The following is an 18,741-nucleotide window of genomic DNA, read 5'->3' on the forward strand; positions in this document are numbered from 1 at the left end:
TCGTACTCTGAAAACTATAAGATTCTGATTAAAAAATTTGAAGATGAAGAAATAGGTGGAAAGACACATCATATTCTTGAATTAGAAAAATCAATTTTGTCAAAATGACTATACTACTCAAGCTGCTGCTAAGTCGCTTCAGACGTGTCCAACTCTGTGAGACCCCAGAGATGGCAGCCCACCAGGCTCCCCCATCCCTGGGATTCTCCAGGCAAGAACACTGGAGTGGGTAGCCATTTCCTCCTTCAATGCATGAAAGTGAAAAGTGAAAGTAAAGTCACTCAGTCGTGTCCGACTCCTAGTGACCCCATGGACTGCAGCCTACCAGGCTCCTCCATCCATGGGATTTTCCAGGCAAGTACTGGAGTGGGTTGCCATTGCCTTCTCCATACTACTCAAGATAACCTACATATTCAATGCAATTTCTATTGAATTAACAATGGCATTTTTCAAAGAACTAGAATATTTTAAAATTTTGGAATGGAATGGAACAGAAATTCAAAAGACCCCAAACTGCAAAAGCAATCCTGAGAAAGAATAATGGAGCTGGAGGAATCAGGCTCTCTGGCTTTAAACTCTATTACAAAGCTACAATAATCAAACAGTATGGTACTGGCACAAAAATAGACATATGGATCAATGTGACAACATAGTAATCCCAGAGATAAACCTACACACCTATGATCAGTTCATCTTCAACAAAGGAGGCAAGAATATACAATGGGGAAAAGACAGTCTTTTCAATAAATGGTGCTCAGAAAACTGGACACATACATGTAAAAGAATGAAATTAGAATACTACCAAACACTATACAGAAAAGTAAACTCCAAATGGATTAAAGACCTAAATGTAATGCTTAGGCAGTACATAACTCTTGGAATAAAACATTGGCTGAAGATTCTTTGACATAAACTGCAGCAATATCTTTTTGGATCCACCCCCTACAGCAATGGAAATAAAAACAAACATGAACAAATAGAACCTAATTAAAGTTAAAAGCTTTTGCACAGCAAAGGAAACCATAAGCAAGATCAAAGACAACCCTCAGAACAGGAGGAAGTATTTGCAAATAAAGCAACTGACAAGGGAATAAACAGTTCTTGTAGCTCAGTATCCAAAAAAAGCATTAAATCCAAACTAAAAATGGACAGAAGACCTATACAGACATTTCTCCAAAGACAACATACCGATGGCCAGTAAACACATAAATAGATGCTCAATACTGCTTATTATTAGAGACATGCAAATCAAAACTACAATGAGGTATCACCTCACAACAGTCAGAATGGCCATCATCAAAAAAAAAAATCTACAAACAATAAATGTTGGACAGGGTGTGGAGAAAAGAGAAACATCTTGCACTGTTGGTGGGAATGAAAACTGGTAGAGCCACTGTGGAGAACAGTACAATGGTTCCTTTAAAAATCAAGAATAGAACTACTATATGACCCAGAAATTCCAATGCTGGGCATATACTCTACAAAAACCACAATTCTAAAGACATCTGCACTCCAGTGTTCACTGTAGCACTATTTACAATAGCCAGGACATGGAAGTAACCTAAATCTGTCCATTGACAGATGAATGGATAAAGATGTTGTGTGTGGGTGTTGTGTGCTCAGTCATGTCTGACTGTGACCCTTTGGACTATAGCCTGCCAAGCTCCTCTGTCCATGGCATTTTTCAGGCAAGAATACTGATGAATGGATAAAGAAGATGTGGTACACACATAAAATGGAATATTACTTGGCCATAACATGTGGAACAACCTGGCTGGACCTAGAGATTCACACTAAGTGAAGTAAATTAGAGAAAAACAAATGATATGATACATATCAAGTGATAGATATGATATCACTTATATGTGAAGGCTCAAAAAGATATGAATGAACTTATTTACTAAGCAGAAACAAGACTCAGTTCACAAACAAACTTATGGTTATCAACGGGGAAAGGTGTGGCAGGAAAAATCAGGAGTTTCAATTAACATACACACTGCTATATATAAAATAGATAGTCAACAATGACCTACTGTATACCATAGGAACTCTACTCAATACAGTATGATAAGCTATATGGGAAAAGAATTTGAAAAAGAAGGATATATGGATATGAATAACTGAATCACTATGCTGTACACCTGAAGCTAACACAATCTTGTAAATCAACTGCTAAGTCGCTTCAGTTGTGGCCGACTCTGTGCGACCCCATAGATGGCAGCCCACCAGGCTCGCCCGTCCCTGGGATTCTCCAGGCAAGAACACTGGAGTGGGTTGCCATTTCCTTCTCCAATGCATGAAAGTGAAACGTGAAACTGAAGTCGCTCAGTTGTGCCCAACTCTTAGTGACCCCATGGACTGCAGCCTACCAGGCTCCTCCGTCCATGGGATTTTCCAGGCAAGAGTACTGGAGTGGGTTGCCATTGCCTTCTCCAGTAAATCAACTAGACTCTAATAAAATATAAAAAACCTTATGATTTTATCATCTCAATACACATAAAAAACATTTGATAAAATACAATTTCCACTTATGATTAAAAAATCTCAACAAAGTGGCTTTCAGGGAATATATTTCAACATAATAAAGGCCATATATGAGAAGTCCATGGCTAACGTCATGCTCAACAGTGAAAACCTGAAAGCTTTTCCTCTAAAATCAGGCATAAGACAAGGATGCCTACTCTCACCACTTAGTGTAATTTTGGAAGGCCTAGGCTGAGCATTTAGCCAAGAAAAATAAAAGGCAGCTAAATTGAAAAGGAAGAAAACTCCCACTATTTGCAGATGACAGGATATATAGAAACCCCAAAGACTTCACAAAAACAAAACTGTTAAAACTAATTACAAATTCAGTAAACTTGCAGGATACGAAAACAATACGCAAAAATCTACTGTGTTTCTATTCAATAATAACAAACTATCAGAAAGAGAAATTAAGGAAACAAAACCATTTACAGTCGCATCAGAAAGAATAAAACATCTAGGAATAAATTTAACCAAAGAAATTAAAAACATGTACAGAAATCTACTTAAGACATTGATGAAAGAAACTGAAGAAGGCACAAATAAATGGAAAGATATTCCACATTCATGGACTGAAAGAATAGAATTGAAATGTCCATACTATTCAAAGCAATCTAAAGATTCAATGAATCCCTATCAAAATTTCAATGGTATTTTTCATAAAAATAGAGGAAAAAAATCCTAAAATTCATATGGAAACAGAAAAGCCCCAAAGAACCAAAGCCATCTTGAGAAAGAACAAAGCTTAAGTCTTCATACTCTGTGATTCTAAGCTATATTTCAAAGCTCTAGTAATCACAACAGTATGGCATTAGCATAAAACACACACCATAACAGAATATGGCACCCATAAATAACCCCATGCATATATGATCACTTCATTTATGACAAAGGAGCCAGGAATATACAATGGGGAAAGAGTCATCTCTTCAATATATGATGTAGGGAAAACTAGACAGCCACATACACAAGAATGAAACCGGACCACTAACTTAGATCTTACACAAAAAGTAATTCAAAACAGATGACAGCCTTGAACATGCTTGAAATCATAAAACTCTCAGAAGTAAACAGGTGATAAGCTTCTCAGCATAGGTCTTGGTGAGGACCTTTTTGTACTTGACAACAAAAGTGAACAAGCGGGACTACATGTAATGAAAAAGCTCCTGCACAGCAAAGGAAACCATGAACAAAGCGAAAAGACAACCTACCAAGTGGGGAAAATATCTGCAGATGTCATATACCTCATAAGGGGTTAGTATCCAAAATATACAAAGAACTCAAAACTCAACAGCCAAAAAAAATCCAGTTTAAAAAAAAATGTACAAATGATCTGAATAGACTTTTTTCCCCCCAAGGAAAACATTCAGGTGGCCAACAAGTACATGAAAAGGTGCTCAACATCACTAATCATTGGGAAAAGGAAATCAGAACTGCAATATCACCTCATACCTCTAGAGTGGCAATTACAAAAAGACAGTAAGTGTGTCGGTGAGATGTAGAGAAGAGGAAACCTTCATGCCCGTTCGCGGGATTGCAAATTGGTGCAGCCACTATGGAAAACAGCATGGAGGTTCCTCCAAAAGTTAAAAAATTATTCTACTGTTATGATCCAGCAATTGTGCTTCTAGATATTTATCCAAAGGACATGAAAACACTAACTGGAAAAGGTATTTACACCAACATGTTTACTGCAGCATTATTTACAATACGTAAGACACAGAAGCAATCCAACTGAATGAAAGGATAAAGAAAATGTGATAAATATATCTATAACTGTATATTATGCAGCCATAAACAGAATAATATCTTGCCAACTGCAACAAATAGATGGACCTTAGGGAATTATGGTTAATGAACTATTAATCGGAGAAGGAAATGGCAACCCACTCCAGTGTTCTTGCCTGGAGAATCCCAGGGATGGAGGAGCCTGGTGGGCTACCATCTATGCGGTCACACAGAGTCGGACACGACTGAAGCAACTTAGCAGCAGCAGCACTATTAATAAGGCAGACAGAGAAAGACAAATACTGTATGACTTCATTTATGCGCAGAAATCTAAACCAATGAAGAAAAAAACATGCTCATAGATACAGAGAATTGGTGGTTGCCAAAGGTGTCTGGGTAAGGAGTGAATGAAGGTGTGAAGAGGGTCAAAAGGTATAAGTTTCAGTTTAAAAAAAAATAAGGGGAGGTGACACACAGCATGATGATTACAGCTGACACTATTGCATATTTGAAAGCTGCTGAGAGTACCTCTTGAAAGTTCTCATCAGAAGAAAAAAATTTCTAACTATGGTGTCAGATGTTAGCTAGACACTGGTGGTCACTCTGCAATATGTACAAATATGGAATCATTGTATTGTACATTGGTAACTAATATATCAACTGAATCTTAAGAAATATTACCTTGCCCTAATTTTCATCTTCATAAAAAGTCAAAGTGTCATATATTCTTTTCTTTAAGGCAAAAATGTTGCTTGGAAAAATCAGACAAGTTAACATATCTAGTTGGTTTCAGTCATGAGTGAATTCAAGTAAGTCAAACAAGGATTTGCAGCTTGTATCATTTAACTTATTTTAAATAAGTTATTTTTCTCTTTTATTTGTTAAATTATGGAAGTATGGTAACACATTTACAGGAGACTTGGAAAATACAGAACAAAGTTACATATAGTTCCACTACAATTATTTTTTTTAATAGATAAAGTTTAGTTGGAGTTTCATTATCCAACTCTCAAAAATTAATAGAATGATAGACAGAAAAGTAGGAGGATACAGTGGATACAGCAGAGGACCTAAAAGGCACAATGAACCAATTTAACACAATTAAGATTTATACAATCTTTACATAACAGCAGGATACAGATTCAAGTTCCCACAGACTATAAGCAAGGTGACACTGTAAACATAAAATAAAGTACAACATTTAAAAAATATGTTTGATATTAATTTCTCATTTAAATGCTTTCTTCTCTGCAATTACCCTTTGTTTTTTCAGTCTTAACATTGGTGAGGCTTTCAATGGCTAAGCCAAAGATCTCTCTTGCTAAAAGTCACATTACACTTGAAAATATGTGGGTTATTTTCAAATATCTTTTTATATTGATTAAGAACATAATTCCACAGTGATAAGAGAACAGACTCTGTATGATTTCAAAAGCTTTAGACAATAAAATTTTTATACCATGAAAAGATCTCTCTTAAATGATATAAACCACTACATGAGAATCCCATCCTTTACAAATGCTTTTTGAGTATTTAGAAAATAACACAAGGATGCTGCAAAATGGGTTCTTATCTAGCCTAGTCTAGAAATTCCTCAAAGACCTTTTCAATTCATCCAATAAGAATTTACAGAGCATACAGTGTATGTCAGACACTCTGGAGTCTAACAATATGGAAGAAAGCAAAGTGTCCTTCTGGAGCACAGAATCCAACAGAGGAAACACACTAGATCACACACACAAAAGTGCAACTCCATTGTGGTAAGATAATGTGATAAATGCTCCTGAAAAAAATAAAAAGAGGTATGTAAAAAAGTCCAAGTCTATGCTACTCTAGTATAAAATAGCTAAAATAACACTTTAAAAACTCTTCACTTTGGCGAGGAAATAATGTGACAGAGTCATACCCCCCAAATTATCAAATGTACCAAAGCATACTTTGAGCTGAAAGCTGAGAATACTGACAATAATAGCTGGCAATACTCTGGGTATTTGGGGAATTCTAATCTGAAGCAGCTCATAGATATAATGATATCCATTCTCTCTGACTCTTCAAAAGAGAAACTTCTAAACAAATCTTAGTTGTGAAAAATTGGAAATCACTTAAGACAAAAATCTTTCCTGGTAATTCTCCAAAAAGGTACTAAAATAATTTGAGTCATTTTTATTACAAGTATGAACTTAAATCCCTCCATGATTATGTTATTGATACTTTTGCCAATATTCATCTAATGCATTTCTTTCCAGACACCACTCCATTCTCCTAAGCTAACAAAGAGCTACTAGTTTCTCACATGTTCAGATACTTCAAGGTTTTTATTTTTCTCAGTGTTAAGATGTTTTATGAATTCTCCCAACCTGTTATAAGCAAAAGAATAAACCTCTGAATATCACCTTTTGAAAGTGAGAATCCCATCATACTTTCTTTAGATTTAATTTCTTCCCGTAACTTACTGCTTCCTCTTGGGCAAAGAGCTAAGTCCCCTATTTTTTAGGCAAGAGTACTGGAGTGGGTTGCCATTTCCTTCTCCAGGGGATCTTCCTGACCCAGGAATCAAACCTGCGTCTACTGCAGCTCCTGCATTGGCAGGCGGACTCTTTACCACTGAGCCACCTGGGAAGCCCCAATCATAAATCGAAACCAACCCACTGTTTTGAACTCTGCACCCCGCCCCCCATTAGACAGGAAATGAGAGACCACAGAACCTGTGACCTGGGTGTCAGGGCAGTGGAGAGCAGCCTCGCCCTTCTGTCGCCCTCGGCCAGTAGAATAGCACACCTCCACCAGACCCTCCGCTCATCCCCACTGGCAGCTCTCCCCCCAGAAGCAGGGAGGACTGTGGTCTTCACTCTAACCCCCATTCTGTATTTCCTCCAGGAAGGCATGTCCTCACCTCACATCCCTGTTGAGGGTACCGGCCTGGGGTGGGCGCCCTCTGCTGCTCGTCCTGCTCTAACGTTCACTGCATGGACTTGCTCTCAGCTGGGACCCGCAGCCAGACTCCGAGCTACATGAGGACACATCTTGATGGTGGCTCATTCAGCAGAGGTCAGGTGCCTGCTGTGAGCCAGTGATGTGTTAGGTGTTGCAGAGGCGATTAAACCAGATAGGGCGATTAAACCCTGCCACCAGTGTGCGACAACAGATGGTACAACCTCAGAGGCGGCCTCCCCGCCTCAAATGTCACACTGCTGCAGCACTTTCTCGCAGGAATCATCCCCTCCACATGCATTCACCCTCCAGTCTGCAGGGGTGGAAAGACGCCAGGACCCAGAGAGAGCAGCTGCCCAGGCATGTGGCTCCCCTTTAGTCCCAGAAGCTCCTCCAGGAGCCCAGGGTTAAATGGCCACCGATTGACTAGGCTGCTTCTAACTGGGTTCTTATCTCAACTAAAAGTCCTGATGACTACACTGTCTCATTGTTGACAGAATCACCGGCATTTTAAATTTGGATAAAAATGAGGGTACTGTGAGCTCTGGTGTGAGCTAAGAGCATCCCCTCTGTGTGAGCAGGGACCTTGATTTGCCCCCTCTACCCCAGTTCCACTGCTGCCTCAAAAGGCTGGGAGCTGCCCCACCCACTCCATCCCCTCACTGCACAGATTGTGGCCCCGCTGGAAGAACAAATGAAAGATTCCTATTTTTGAGGCAGGAGGTAGATGCCCCCTGCCCCGACTCCAGAATAAGCAACTGGAGTTCATCTGTGGACAAAGTCCAAAATATCAGTAGCATGACAATCAAGAGAGGATGTTGGGCCTTGCCCAGATAAGAAACCACATATTTTTCATTCTTGAAGTCCAGGAAACCTTCCCAACTAGAAAGCTCCTTGGAGGTCAGAAGGGGAATGGTGCGAAGTCTACCCGTAGGCCTTGAGATGCACACCCAGGCACCCATGGGAGGATCCTGAGATACACCAAGTACCGGCTCAGAACCAGGCAAATCAGGATGACTGGCCAAAGGAAACCCAGAAGAAATGCCCCACAAAAGTGAATCAAACCACCAGAAGGGAGCAGCTCTGAGTCCACCTGTGCATCTATCCACACATACTGTACTCTTTTTCCTTTTAATAAATACTCTCTTTGTAGGAATTATTTTCTGCAAAGCCAAGGGGCTAGGACCTTATCACTGACCAGTGGTCAAGCGGTTAGGAGTCGGCTCTCACTGCCACGACTAAACCTCAGTCCCTGGCGCGGAACTGAAGCCTTGCCTTTAGCCACTACAGGCTGAGACAACACAAGATTATTTCCACCTGGGTACCAGGCCCAGCTTTCTACCATCTCTACAACTGTGAGCCTGAGGGAGAGTCATTAACCTCTCCGGATTTCAGGCTTTATCTGTAACATGAGGAACTGAGGGAGATGATCTCTGAGCAGCCCCGCCCAGGCCCTGGGCCATAGGCATGTTGGTATTTTGTTTTCTAGGCATGCAGGGCTGAAAAGCACTGGTGGGGAACTGCTTTTCTGCGCCCAGGTGTAAAGGGTTGCCTTGCCTGGAGAGGGACTACAGAAGATGAAGATGCCTCACCCCGCTGGGCTTTCACCAGACCTCCACAAACCAGGAGACAGTGAGGGGACGCCCCAGCCGCTGGAGAGCAGGCGCTGGAGGTGGGAATGGGGTGGACTGGGAGGCAGGAGGCCCAGGCAGCACAGCACTTCTCTGGGCTTGAGTCTCTTTGTGGATAAGACGAAGTCTTAGTTTTCCCCTAGGCGGTGCAGCTCTGGGGGAGCTGGGGACCCTTTCCTCAGAGATGCCACCCACACCTTTCTCTCCTGCTCAGAGGGCAGCAACCAGCAGTTCCATCCCAATTTTTCATTTTTAAGTCTATGTTCCGCATATTTCATTTTTTAAAAGCTTGCTAAAAGGTAAGATTTTTAAACCTCTGATCCTTGTTAAGAGGCAAACTGTTTACTTCCTTGCAAAAACAAAACAGCTTTTATCGACTCCCCAGTAATGTAGCCTGAACTCCTGGGTTCCCCAGGCCCTTTCTGCAGCCCCACCCGCACCTGCCGCCACTCCAGACATCGCCCTTCCCATTCCAGCCACCCGGCGCGACGTGCGGTTCCAGAACACCCTGAGTGCCACCTACCTTCACGTCACTGCGGGTGCTGCTGCTTCTGACGACAGTAGGCTTCCACTTGGCCCGGAGCTTCTCTCCTTCCTCCAAGGCGCGGAAGCACCTCCCCAGAAGCCGGCTCAGGCCTCGGTCTGCGGAGCTCCCGCCTGTGCGTGCTCCTTGTGCCTTACACACGCATCTCATTGCTCGTTGTCAGCAGCGTGGGGAAGGGGAGGCCTTTGAATTCAGACCACCTGGGCCCAACCTGGCTGCTCCACGAGGTGTGCCCGGGGCCTGTGAGGCAGGAACTTGTGCCTTCACAGAGTTGTGGGACGGATGAGCGGAGGCTTGTTGGACAAGGGGCTCACTCACTACCAGAGAGCCGGGCTCTAACCTCAGGGCGGGGAGCCTGGGGTTGGGGGTCGAGGGTAAGGGAGGATGTGTCTGGGAATGATGGAAGCAAGACCCGCCCCCACCCCCCAATCAGGATCTCGACTTTCTGATGTTTTTGGAAGTATGAGGGGTTCACAGTCACCTGTAGGGCTTTTCATTTCTATCTTAACAAGCCTCAGGCTGATGTATTTACTTTAAAATTGTGTTGCAAAGGGACTCCTTTTGGTGAATGCACCCAGGCTTTTCTGCATCCCTACCTAGCTACCTGTCTGCGGTGGAAGGGAAGTAAGGGACTAAGTCCCAGCTAGCCCTTTTCCAAAGGAAAAAAAAACACGTCCCCACCCTCGCGGCCGCTCCTGCGACGTCCCAGCCCCGCCCAAGGGCCCTGCGAGGTTGGCCCGGAGACCCCGCGGCCTCCGACGGGGCGCGGCTTTCCCAGGTTCGCTGCGCCACCTGGTGGCCGCGGCGCGCGCTGCGGGCCGGGCTCCGGCTTCACGTGGCTTTGGAGACAACAGAAGTTGCTGGACGAAAGTCAGTTTTGGGTTCTACGGCTCCTAATCGGTGTGTGGTAACAGAACTGAGACGTGGGAGCAGACAGACCTACAGGAGTCAGCTCCTATCCTAAAGCTTCCACTGTGTGAACTGGAAGTTACTTATTTGGTAAATGGAGATATCAGTACCACCTACTGGGAGGCCAGGGAGGATTGAAGAAAAAATTGCCCTGCTTGACACCTGCTGTCAACTCAGTACTTCTCTTTAAGTTGATTCCTTTTTGTCAATAAAGTTGATAAAGGAAGCTACTTTAGCCTCATCCTACAAAGCAGATCTATTTTTTCAACACATGTTAAAATAAATATATAGGTAATAAAATTGGAAAACAAAAATGTCTTCCATGTACATTTGGCAACACCAGTCCATGGGATCAAGCCCAGAACCTGTGCCTGCCCAGGGCCCCCCTTCTCTCTCTCTTCTGCCTCCTCCATGTCTACTGTCACCCCTCATCTGTCCTCTCCAGAAGACCCCCAGCTGGTAGGGTTTTCACCTCAAGTGACACCATTTGCCTACTAGAGATCTGAATTTGGAAAAATATATTTCACTATCTCTGAGGTTACATGCCCTTTTTATTTCTGGTCATTCCAGGAAAAGAAAAACAAAAACTTTGCAGAGACCAAGTTTGGCTTTGTTTATTAAAATCAGACTGAGCTCCGAGCCCCTCAATTTAGGCAATAGGAACCTGTTTCTTATTTTTATTCAGCTCCTCAACTAAAGACAGGTGGAATTTGCTCTCACATTTATGTTCTCCACCACCCCAAAGCACACAGGTTGTTCAGTTGCTGATCTCAAATTAAACAATGTTAGAACTGCGAATAGTTCGTGTACCTGACAGCTAACGTGATTTCCGGAGATCTAAATGCCGGAAGGGAGCCCTAGAGACGATGTGAACTCTTGCCATCGTGTCTCTGTGCTCAGTAGAGCTGTCTGAACCACACAGGGACATTTCTGGCCAAACTGATTTACAAACACAAAATAATGTTGCAGATCATCAAAGAACAGGTCTACTAAAGCAAACATTACTAATAATTCTCATCTAGGGCCAGTGTTAGGGATTTCTTAGCAGGGAGCTTTTAAATGCCACTGGAGAAGGCCAGCACCTTCCCCTCCCCCAGGCTAGGCAGTCCTGGCTCTTTTAAGTTCCATTTGTCCTTTACATGAAAAATAACCCTGTTGTTTTTGTTGACTGAAAAGTAATTCAAATACATTTTTAAAAATTATGCTGATATAAAACTGCATAAGAAATGAGAAGTCCCCTCACCCGAGCCACTCTAATGCAGGCATTCCTTGAAGATGCTTCCCCCACACACCCAACCTCAGGTGCCCATTACTTGTTCCAGTCTCACACCGGGCCAGAGTGGCCAGAGCTGGACTCTAAGCGGCTTCCCTCTCACCAGGATTCGAGGCCACGGCATGGAGGGCAAGGAAGCCACTTGGAAATTCAGGCAGGGCCTCTCTTTACATACTCCTTGGTCCCTAAAAAAAGAGAACTGATGACATATTTCAATAGATTTGGTTGTCAAGGTAAATTCAACTAATGGGTTTTTGTCCCAGACTTGGCTTCCGGGAGAGGCTGGGGAAACCCAAATCCCTGTCATCATCTTGGTCACGGTCCAGAGACCTATTTCTCCCCAAGGTTTAGAGTTTAAGTGCCTGCTTCAAATTCTGTCAACCTTAGCAACCATTTCACCATGATTCATGGATGGAAAATAATGAAGTCCATGAAAATTCTTGTTTTCTGATCCTGGATTCCCTATGTTCTGGCCCCTCCAGCTTTTTGAAGCCCAGGCTTCCCACTCATCGCCACCAGGACAATACTTGATACATTGCGACTTCAGATGCCTGTGGACCAGGCACGTGGCAGAAACCAGCAGGCCAGGTGGCAACCTGGTGGTGTCGGCTCAAGGGGGCTTGCTTCCTTGTGGGGCTGAGGACGTAGTGTTGCCAGATAATGGGCAAGGGAAACCAGACATCCGGACTTCTGTGAAATTTTCTGGTTTGGAAATGTTGGCAATTAATTCACATTTAAGAATGTACAGGGTGGCTCAAAGGTGTCTGCGAGAAGTCATTTTGCTACCTCTTGTTCCCTGGGTAGACCATCCTGCAGAGGGCTTGGGACAGGGCTGGCTCAGCTCCCCATTTCAGTATTCACCCCACACGCTGGGGCCTGTTCCCATCCAGGAGTGCCAGGAAACATGGTGCAACCTTAACTCTGATAACACGAAGTCCCCGGGCGCACACCCACCAGTGGACGGCGTGTGCTCTCGTTGTTTGCGCTGGCGAAGACGGCTGGCCAGAGGGCACTGTACTTGTGTAACTCCCCGACGAGGCAGCTTTTCCTACACTGGTCAGTCCTGAACTGCTCTTTAACGGACAAGAACTCTGTCCCCAGCCCTGCAGCTGCCTCTGTCAACGGGCCCCATCCCTGTGAACATCTCTCCATCCCTCTCCAGCTCCCAGGGCACTGCAAGCCGGGAAGCAGTTTCAACTACCATTCCGCTGGCCTGTGGCTTTGGTGTTATTTCCCCATTCTTGTAGTTATTGGCTCATATGCAAGGAGCTTATAAAGGAACACACTGGTTAGCAAGACCAGAAACTGTTCTTCCAAGATCCACTGCAAATGGTATCATTGATAAAAGACCCCTTCTCCAACGTGTGCACTTTGCTAGGTGGTGAAAATGTCTCAGTAGACAACGGATTTTCTATTGCCTTATTTCCCTTGGACTGCGAGGAAATCCAACCAGTCCATCTTAAAGGAGATTGGTCCTGTGTGTTCATTGGAAGGACTCATGCTGAAGCTGAAACTCCAATACTTTGGCCACCTGATGCGAAGAGCTGACTCATTTGAAAAAACCCTGATGCTGGGAAAGACTGAAGGCAGAAGAAGGGAACAACAGAGGATGAGATGGTTGGATGGCATCACCGACTTGATGGACATGGGTTTGGGTGGACTCCAGGAGTTGGTGATGGACAGGGAGGCCTGGTGTGCTGTGGTTCATGGGGTCGCAGAGTCGGACACAACTGAGCGACTGAACTGAACTGAACTGATTGCATTATTACTTCAGGTTATAGACCAGCCTGTCTCAATGATCACCTAGGATATGGTTCAGGGCCTGCTGCTAACTGGAGCTGGGCAGGGGCAGGTACAGTGAAGGAGACAAATGTCAAGTGTGTAGTGATTCTCATCCCCTGGAAAGCTTTTCAGAACTCAGGGGCCCAGGAATCCATACTCTGAGAGGTGGTTCTAATTTGACCCCCTTGCTGGGTGGTCAGATAATTAAACAGGAGGCCTTTACCCTCAGGCCCAGGCAGAGCCATTTTACTTCAGCCTCACAAATGGGGAAGGTCTTTTTCAGTTTTTAGGAAATGATCTAAAGCTGACTGTTCTAAAGCAAGCAAATTTAGTAAGGGACTAAGCATAAACAGGAACACAAGAAAGATACAGTCATCATCACAGCCTTACTGCCAGCTACCAACAGGGCCTTCAGATGACGGCTGCCTCCTGAGTCTCCTCTGTGCGCTCATTTCAGGGCTGGCCGCCCCTCCATCCTCCACTACTAGAGAGGCTTCCTCAAATGCAGATGAGCTTGTCCTCAAGGAAATCCCCCAGCGACTCCTGTTTTTAAGACAAAGCCCCAACCCCCTAGGCCGGCACTCAGGACCCAGCCCCCGTGTGCTCCACTCCTCACCATTCTTCTAGCCTCCAACGCTCTGCCCCTCCTTTGCCTGCACGGTTCTTCAAGTCACGTCCTCTCTCAGAGATCTTCCTGCTCCTGCCCAGCACCCTGGCAGAGTGTCTCCATCGAATCTCCAGCCAACGGTGGCCCTGTGTGGGGGACGCGCATGGGCCTCACTAGTCACTGCTTCCTCCTCGGTTCCTGCGGCACAGCCTTCACGCTTCGGCCTCTCTCAGCCATGTTACTCCACAACAGCCTGAAGAATGCAAGCCAAGGTGCTGCGTGAAACCTCTCTGAACTGTCCCCCAAAGAAGGGGGCTGGCCCTTTTCTTCTGGCTAGAAGGAGGAGGGGATGGCAGGGGTTCTGGCTGCCATCTGGGCCCATGTGATGACCGTGGAAATGAAAACCACGCTAAGCAGCACTACAGGACTGGAGCTGCAGTCTCTGACGTTACCAAAGGTCGGTCCTGCCTCAGCCTGACCATCTCCAACTCTGAACGTGGGTGAGAGCAATGGTCCTGGTGGTCCAGTGGTTAAGAATCTGCCTTCCAATGCAGGGGACATGGATTTGACCCCTGGTTGGGGAATTAAAATCCCACAGGGCAGCTAAGCCTCTGTGCCTCAACAGGAGACGCTTCCATGCTGCAACTGGAGAGAAGCACCCCGCTCACCCCCCCGCAACTAGAGAAAGACCATGCACCCCAACAAAGAACAACAACAAAAAAAACACCAACAAAACCAACCATGGAAGAGAAGTTAGACTTTGCTTAAGCCACTGTATTTTGAGAGTTGTTCTGATAACCGAGCCTATTCGAACCAGCATTCTCCGTTCTCCCCATTTCTGCCTCATGCCTCTGGCATGAACTCACACCCTGAGTGACCCAGGGGTTCAAAGATGATTCGACTGTCATCCTCACTGAGGGCTCATCTTAAATGCCCAGAGGACTGACTGCTGACACCATCCCCTCTAAAAGGTCATGGTGAGTGGTCTCATGGTAGCGACTCTCTTTCACATCTGTGTTTCTGGCCCCTGAAATAGAATACGCCGTGTAAAAAAACCCACAGCTGAAGGAAGAAGAGAATATCTAAAATAAGTGTTTTCCATCTCAGGAAGGCCCGATGAGCCTGTCTGGGCCAAGTCTGCGCCCATCTTTCAGGTGAACGCTGAGAATCCCCCTCTCCCCAAAGCTCAGTGTGCTCTCTGTGCTTATAGACCCTGTCCTGGGAAGATGGTCCAGGGCTGCTGCCATCCTCAGATGACTTCACAAGAGTTCAGAATCGCTGCTCTGGAAAAACTACTGTTAAAAAATTTGTCTTTAAAGCTCAAAAATTACTTACTTGCTTCCCATTAAGGTAGCTCCTGAACATTTTTAAAAAACAGGAATATCTTTTAAAAATAACAACTTGCTCAACTTTACCTGAGCTGGAGCCTTCTTTTGTCATTTACTTGAAATATAAACCTGGCCCTGGAGATGGATCTATCCTAAAAACTGGTGGTCACGGATAACTCTAGTTTCCAGGTGGGTTTTAGCAGGCCTGTTCTACTCGCTGCTCCTCGGCAACATTCATGCCAGTGCCAGGTCAATAACTGACGAATCGCTTTCATCTTATTTAAGAAGCAGAGACATAATATGCATTTAATTTCATTCAATAAATCAATGCCACATAACTTACCATCTCGTAGAAAATTTAGGAGAAAGCAAAGGTCAGACATGGAATTACATGAATGCATTGTGATGCACTGGAGATTAATGACTGCGCCATGGCAATCAGGAGTTGTAATTTAAATGTACCACAAGGAGAAAAGCAAAAGTACTGTAATTTATTGCTGTATCTATGCTTCCCAGTACAGCTGTAATATTGTAAGTAGCTACAAAGTGCCACCTTCTGGTTTAAAACTGTGTAACATCTCCTTTATTTCTTTTTAAATGCCATTTTTTAGTGGATGTATAAAGCAACAGTAGCAGTTATAAAATGTTGTCTGAGTACTTTTGAGAGCTCAAAACAAAGATCTGTGTATAGGCTGAATAAAAAGATGTTCAATTAATAGTGCACATTGTGTTAACTTTAATTAACATCTTCTGTTGGAATTTTCGTGTAAACCTTAATAGAGATGTGACTCACAGAGACCAAAAGTAAAATATCTTTTCGTTTCACGGCTTAGTGAGGTGGTCTGCATTCTTGCAAATGATTTACAAAATACAAGAAATGTTGCGAGTGGGTATTAGGCATAAAACATTACATTTCCTTACAGAAGGAGCAGCAGGAAGACAGGGAGCCTAGAGAACACCCCGTCACCACCTTTCCCAAAGAGCTACACCCCCAAGAATGGCAGTGGAAACCTGGCAGCAAGCCACCCTTACAATTCTTTTTGGTTGTTTTAAAATACAAGCACTTCCTGACGTTTCCCTCCCCGGCCCGTGAGCCGCACTCCCACTTGGCAGAATACAAGCCCGCATCCTCTTGCTGAGTTTTCCCTTAGAATTATTTACAGGATGCCTACAGAAACGGTACAAACTAGTAAGAAATTAAAGAGAGTTTGCATTTCCAGACACGCTCCTGTGGTGAAACAAGCACACCACGCCAATTCTGAAGACCGGTCCAAAGCTAAGGTGACTCAGAGGCAGATGCATCTGTAACCGTAACCGCTGAGACGGGCTTCTCGCTGGCTGTGGCGGAGTCGCTGACTCTGTCCTCCACCGTGGCCGGGGCCTTGGGAGGGGGGGTTGTCACGTCCACAGTGAGTGCGGAGGCGGTGTCTGCCCGTGCAGTGGTCGGGACGGGGTCGGAGGGTGGGCTGCCGGCGGGTGGGACGGAGGACAGCAGGTCTGCGGAGCCTGCTGCAGGAGAGACCTCTGGAACCAGAGGGAATGACGGGAGGAACTCGGACGGCATGGGGAGAGGTGCGAGGCCTGGTAAATTTCGGGGAGGCAGGGAAGGAAGAGGTGGCAAACCTAGGACGAAAAGGCAGAGATCACACATCCTCCCGCACAGAAGGGCAACAGCCACAGCCACACAATCATCTGCATTTGCCTTTCACTGAGGAAATGGAAGCTGAGGAGCGACAACACAAATCACCTCCTCTCATTATCCTTGGCTGGAGGCACGGACAGAGTTAAATATTCACCACAGGACCAGCTGGCCAGAGGAAAGGTTCCCTCGTGTGACTCAGCCCAGCTCAGGGAAGAAATGATTCTCCTGGCCAGGATGGACAGGAACCCATCTGCCTGCAAGGCAACACACAGGGTGCTGAGCAGAACTCTGCTCTTCAAGCCAACTGTAGGTTGACTCTCAGCTGCACTCTGGACAGACAAGAGGAACAGGAGACACCGGGGCCAGGCCTGAAGCCTGAAGTACTCGGCCTTTTTTCAAGCCCTCTGATTGATAACTATTTATAGTATACTTGGCAGATTTATTTTAAGAATTTTAAAATGCAGAATGAAGGGAGAGTATTACATCTTCAAGAAACAAAAGGAAGGCAGGTTGTAAAACAGGTTTTGGGCAACCTGTGGCCCAGTCTGTCAACCTGGGGAAAGGGCAAAGTCAAAAGTCTAAGAATACAGGGCTACCCCCGAAAAAAGACAAAGGGAATGCTAAGACAGTAAACATTAGCCTGAATTTACTGACTTCATTTGTTTTTTAACCCATTGTGCCAAAAAGCAAAAAACAGGTTAATGAGGACAAGTAATGAATAAATACAGATGATAAGTGTTACAACAGGGGCTGTTATGATCTAAACAGAAACATGGCAATGTATACCATGGTGTAATAAGATCATTCACCGACATCACTGATGGGCCCAATTCTTGAGAACAGCAATGAAAAGTCAACCCTGATGTGTGGCCATCTCAAAGCTCAAACTACTCTGGGTAATCATTAACCAGAAAAGCAGACTCGTGGGGACACTCTGCCGCTTCATTTTCATCAGTGCATAAAATCTGACTGTAAATACTTTGAATATCTGTGAACTTAACTATCTGTAGCTAAAACCTTGCAGTTTTTATTATAAAAACATCAATAATGAATATTTCTATAAAGCAATTATCCTTCAATTTAAAAAATGAAGAATATTTATCCAGTAGCAAGTGCAGCAAGCCCAGCCAGCCTGAGCCACGCAAAACACAGGTACCACCCGTCCCTGGATGGCAGCTGCCCAAAATACAGGGAGAATCACAGGGAGTTCATTCACTGCCACTGGGCGAACTGCACACCTCCCATCCCACTCAGCTCAGCGAGGCCACACCACTGCTCTTTATTTCTACAACTGGCCTTTACAGAGCCTGAGCTGTCAGGGGCAGGAGGGAGAGGGAGGGAGGGACAGGCAGCCAGGCAGAGGAGCATCACCAAGACATTTTCTCCTCTTTTTCAACCCTTTTAAATAAAAAAGATTAATTTATATCTGAAGCAGCTGAAGTTTGTTAAAGAATCTGCCCTTGCAAGAAAAAGACTGAAATAGAGGACTGCCTTTCCTGGATAAAACTTTTTATTAGACAGAGTCCTATGGCAAGATGGGCAACATACCCGGGTTCACGAGTTCCGGTAAGCTGACGCCTGGCACGACAGGCGGGGTGGGTAGGTTGAGATTGGGGAGGACAGGCAGGCTCGGGAGACCGGCTGGTAAAGGCATCAGACCTGAAGAGAAGGCAGAGAACAAAAGATAAAGTGCCAACGATAAACCTTTGCATATTGAAACAAATACCACCCACTTCGAAGTGAAAATACCAGAAGCCCACTTACCCTGCGGCAGTTTTGTACCATAACTACAGTAACAACAGGAACAGAAACCTCTCCCCAGCGAAGCATCTTTCTGTACCTA

At 44.7% G+C, this 18,741-nt stretch overlaps 1 protein-coding gene and 1 long non-coding RNA gene across 3 annotated transcripts in view; one reads left to right on the forward strand and one right to left on the reverse strand.

The window, feature by feature from the left end:
- The first annotated feature begins 8,715 nt into the window (after window positions 1-8,715).
- Window positions 8,716-9,640, forward strand: LOC123331026. The gene is made up of 2 exons (XR_006547452.1): window positions 8,716-8,854; window positions 9,290-9,640. It is a non-coding gene; the product is annotated as an uncharacterized LOC123331026 (long non-coding RNA).
- A 6,087-nt stretch (window positions 9,641-15,727) lies between these two features.
- The window catches only part of GORASP2 (golgi reassembly stacking protein 2), a 32,021-nt gene continuing 29,007 nt past the window's right edge, over window positions 15,728-18,741 (reverse strand). For both annotated transcript variants that reach the window (XM_044933948.1, XM_006069489.3), the window contains 2 exons: window positions 18,447-18,557; window positions 15,728-16,879 (listed from right to left, as the gene is read on the reverse strand). In XM_044933948.1, the coding sequence (XP_044789883.1) occupies window positions 16,533-16,879; window positions 18,447-18,557 (458 nt within the window). In that variant the 3' untranslated portion in view covers window positions 15,728-16,532. The remainder of the gene's footprint in view (window positions 16,880-18,446; window positions 18,558-18,741) is intronic.

This window comes from Bubalus bubalis, chromosome 2, assembly GCF_019923935.1.
Source record: "Bubalus bubalis isolate 160015118507 breed Murrah chromosome 2, NDDB_SH_1, whole genome shotgun sequence".
NCBI classification, from domain to species: domain Eukaryota; kingdom Metazoa; phylum Chordata; class Mammalia; order Artiodactyla; family Bovidae; genus Bubalus; species Bubalus bubalis.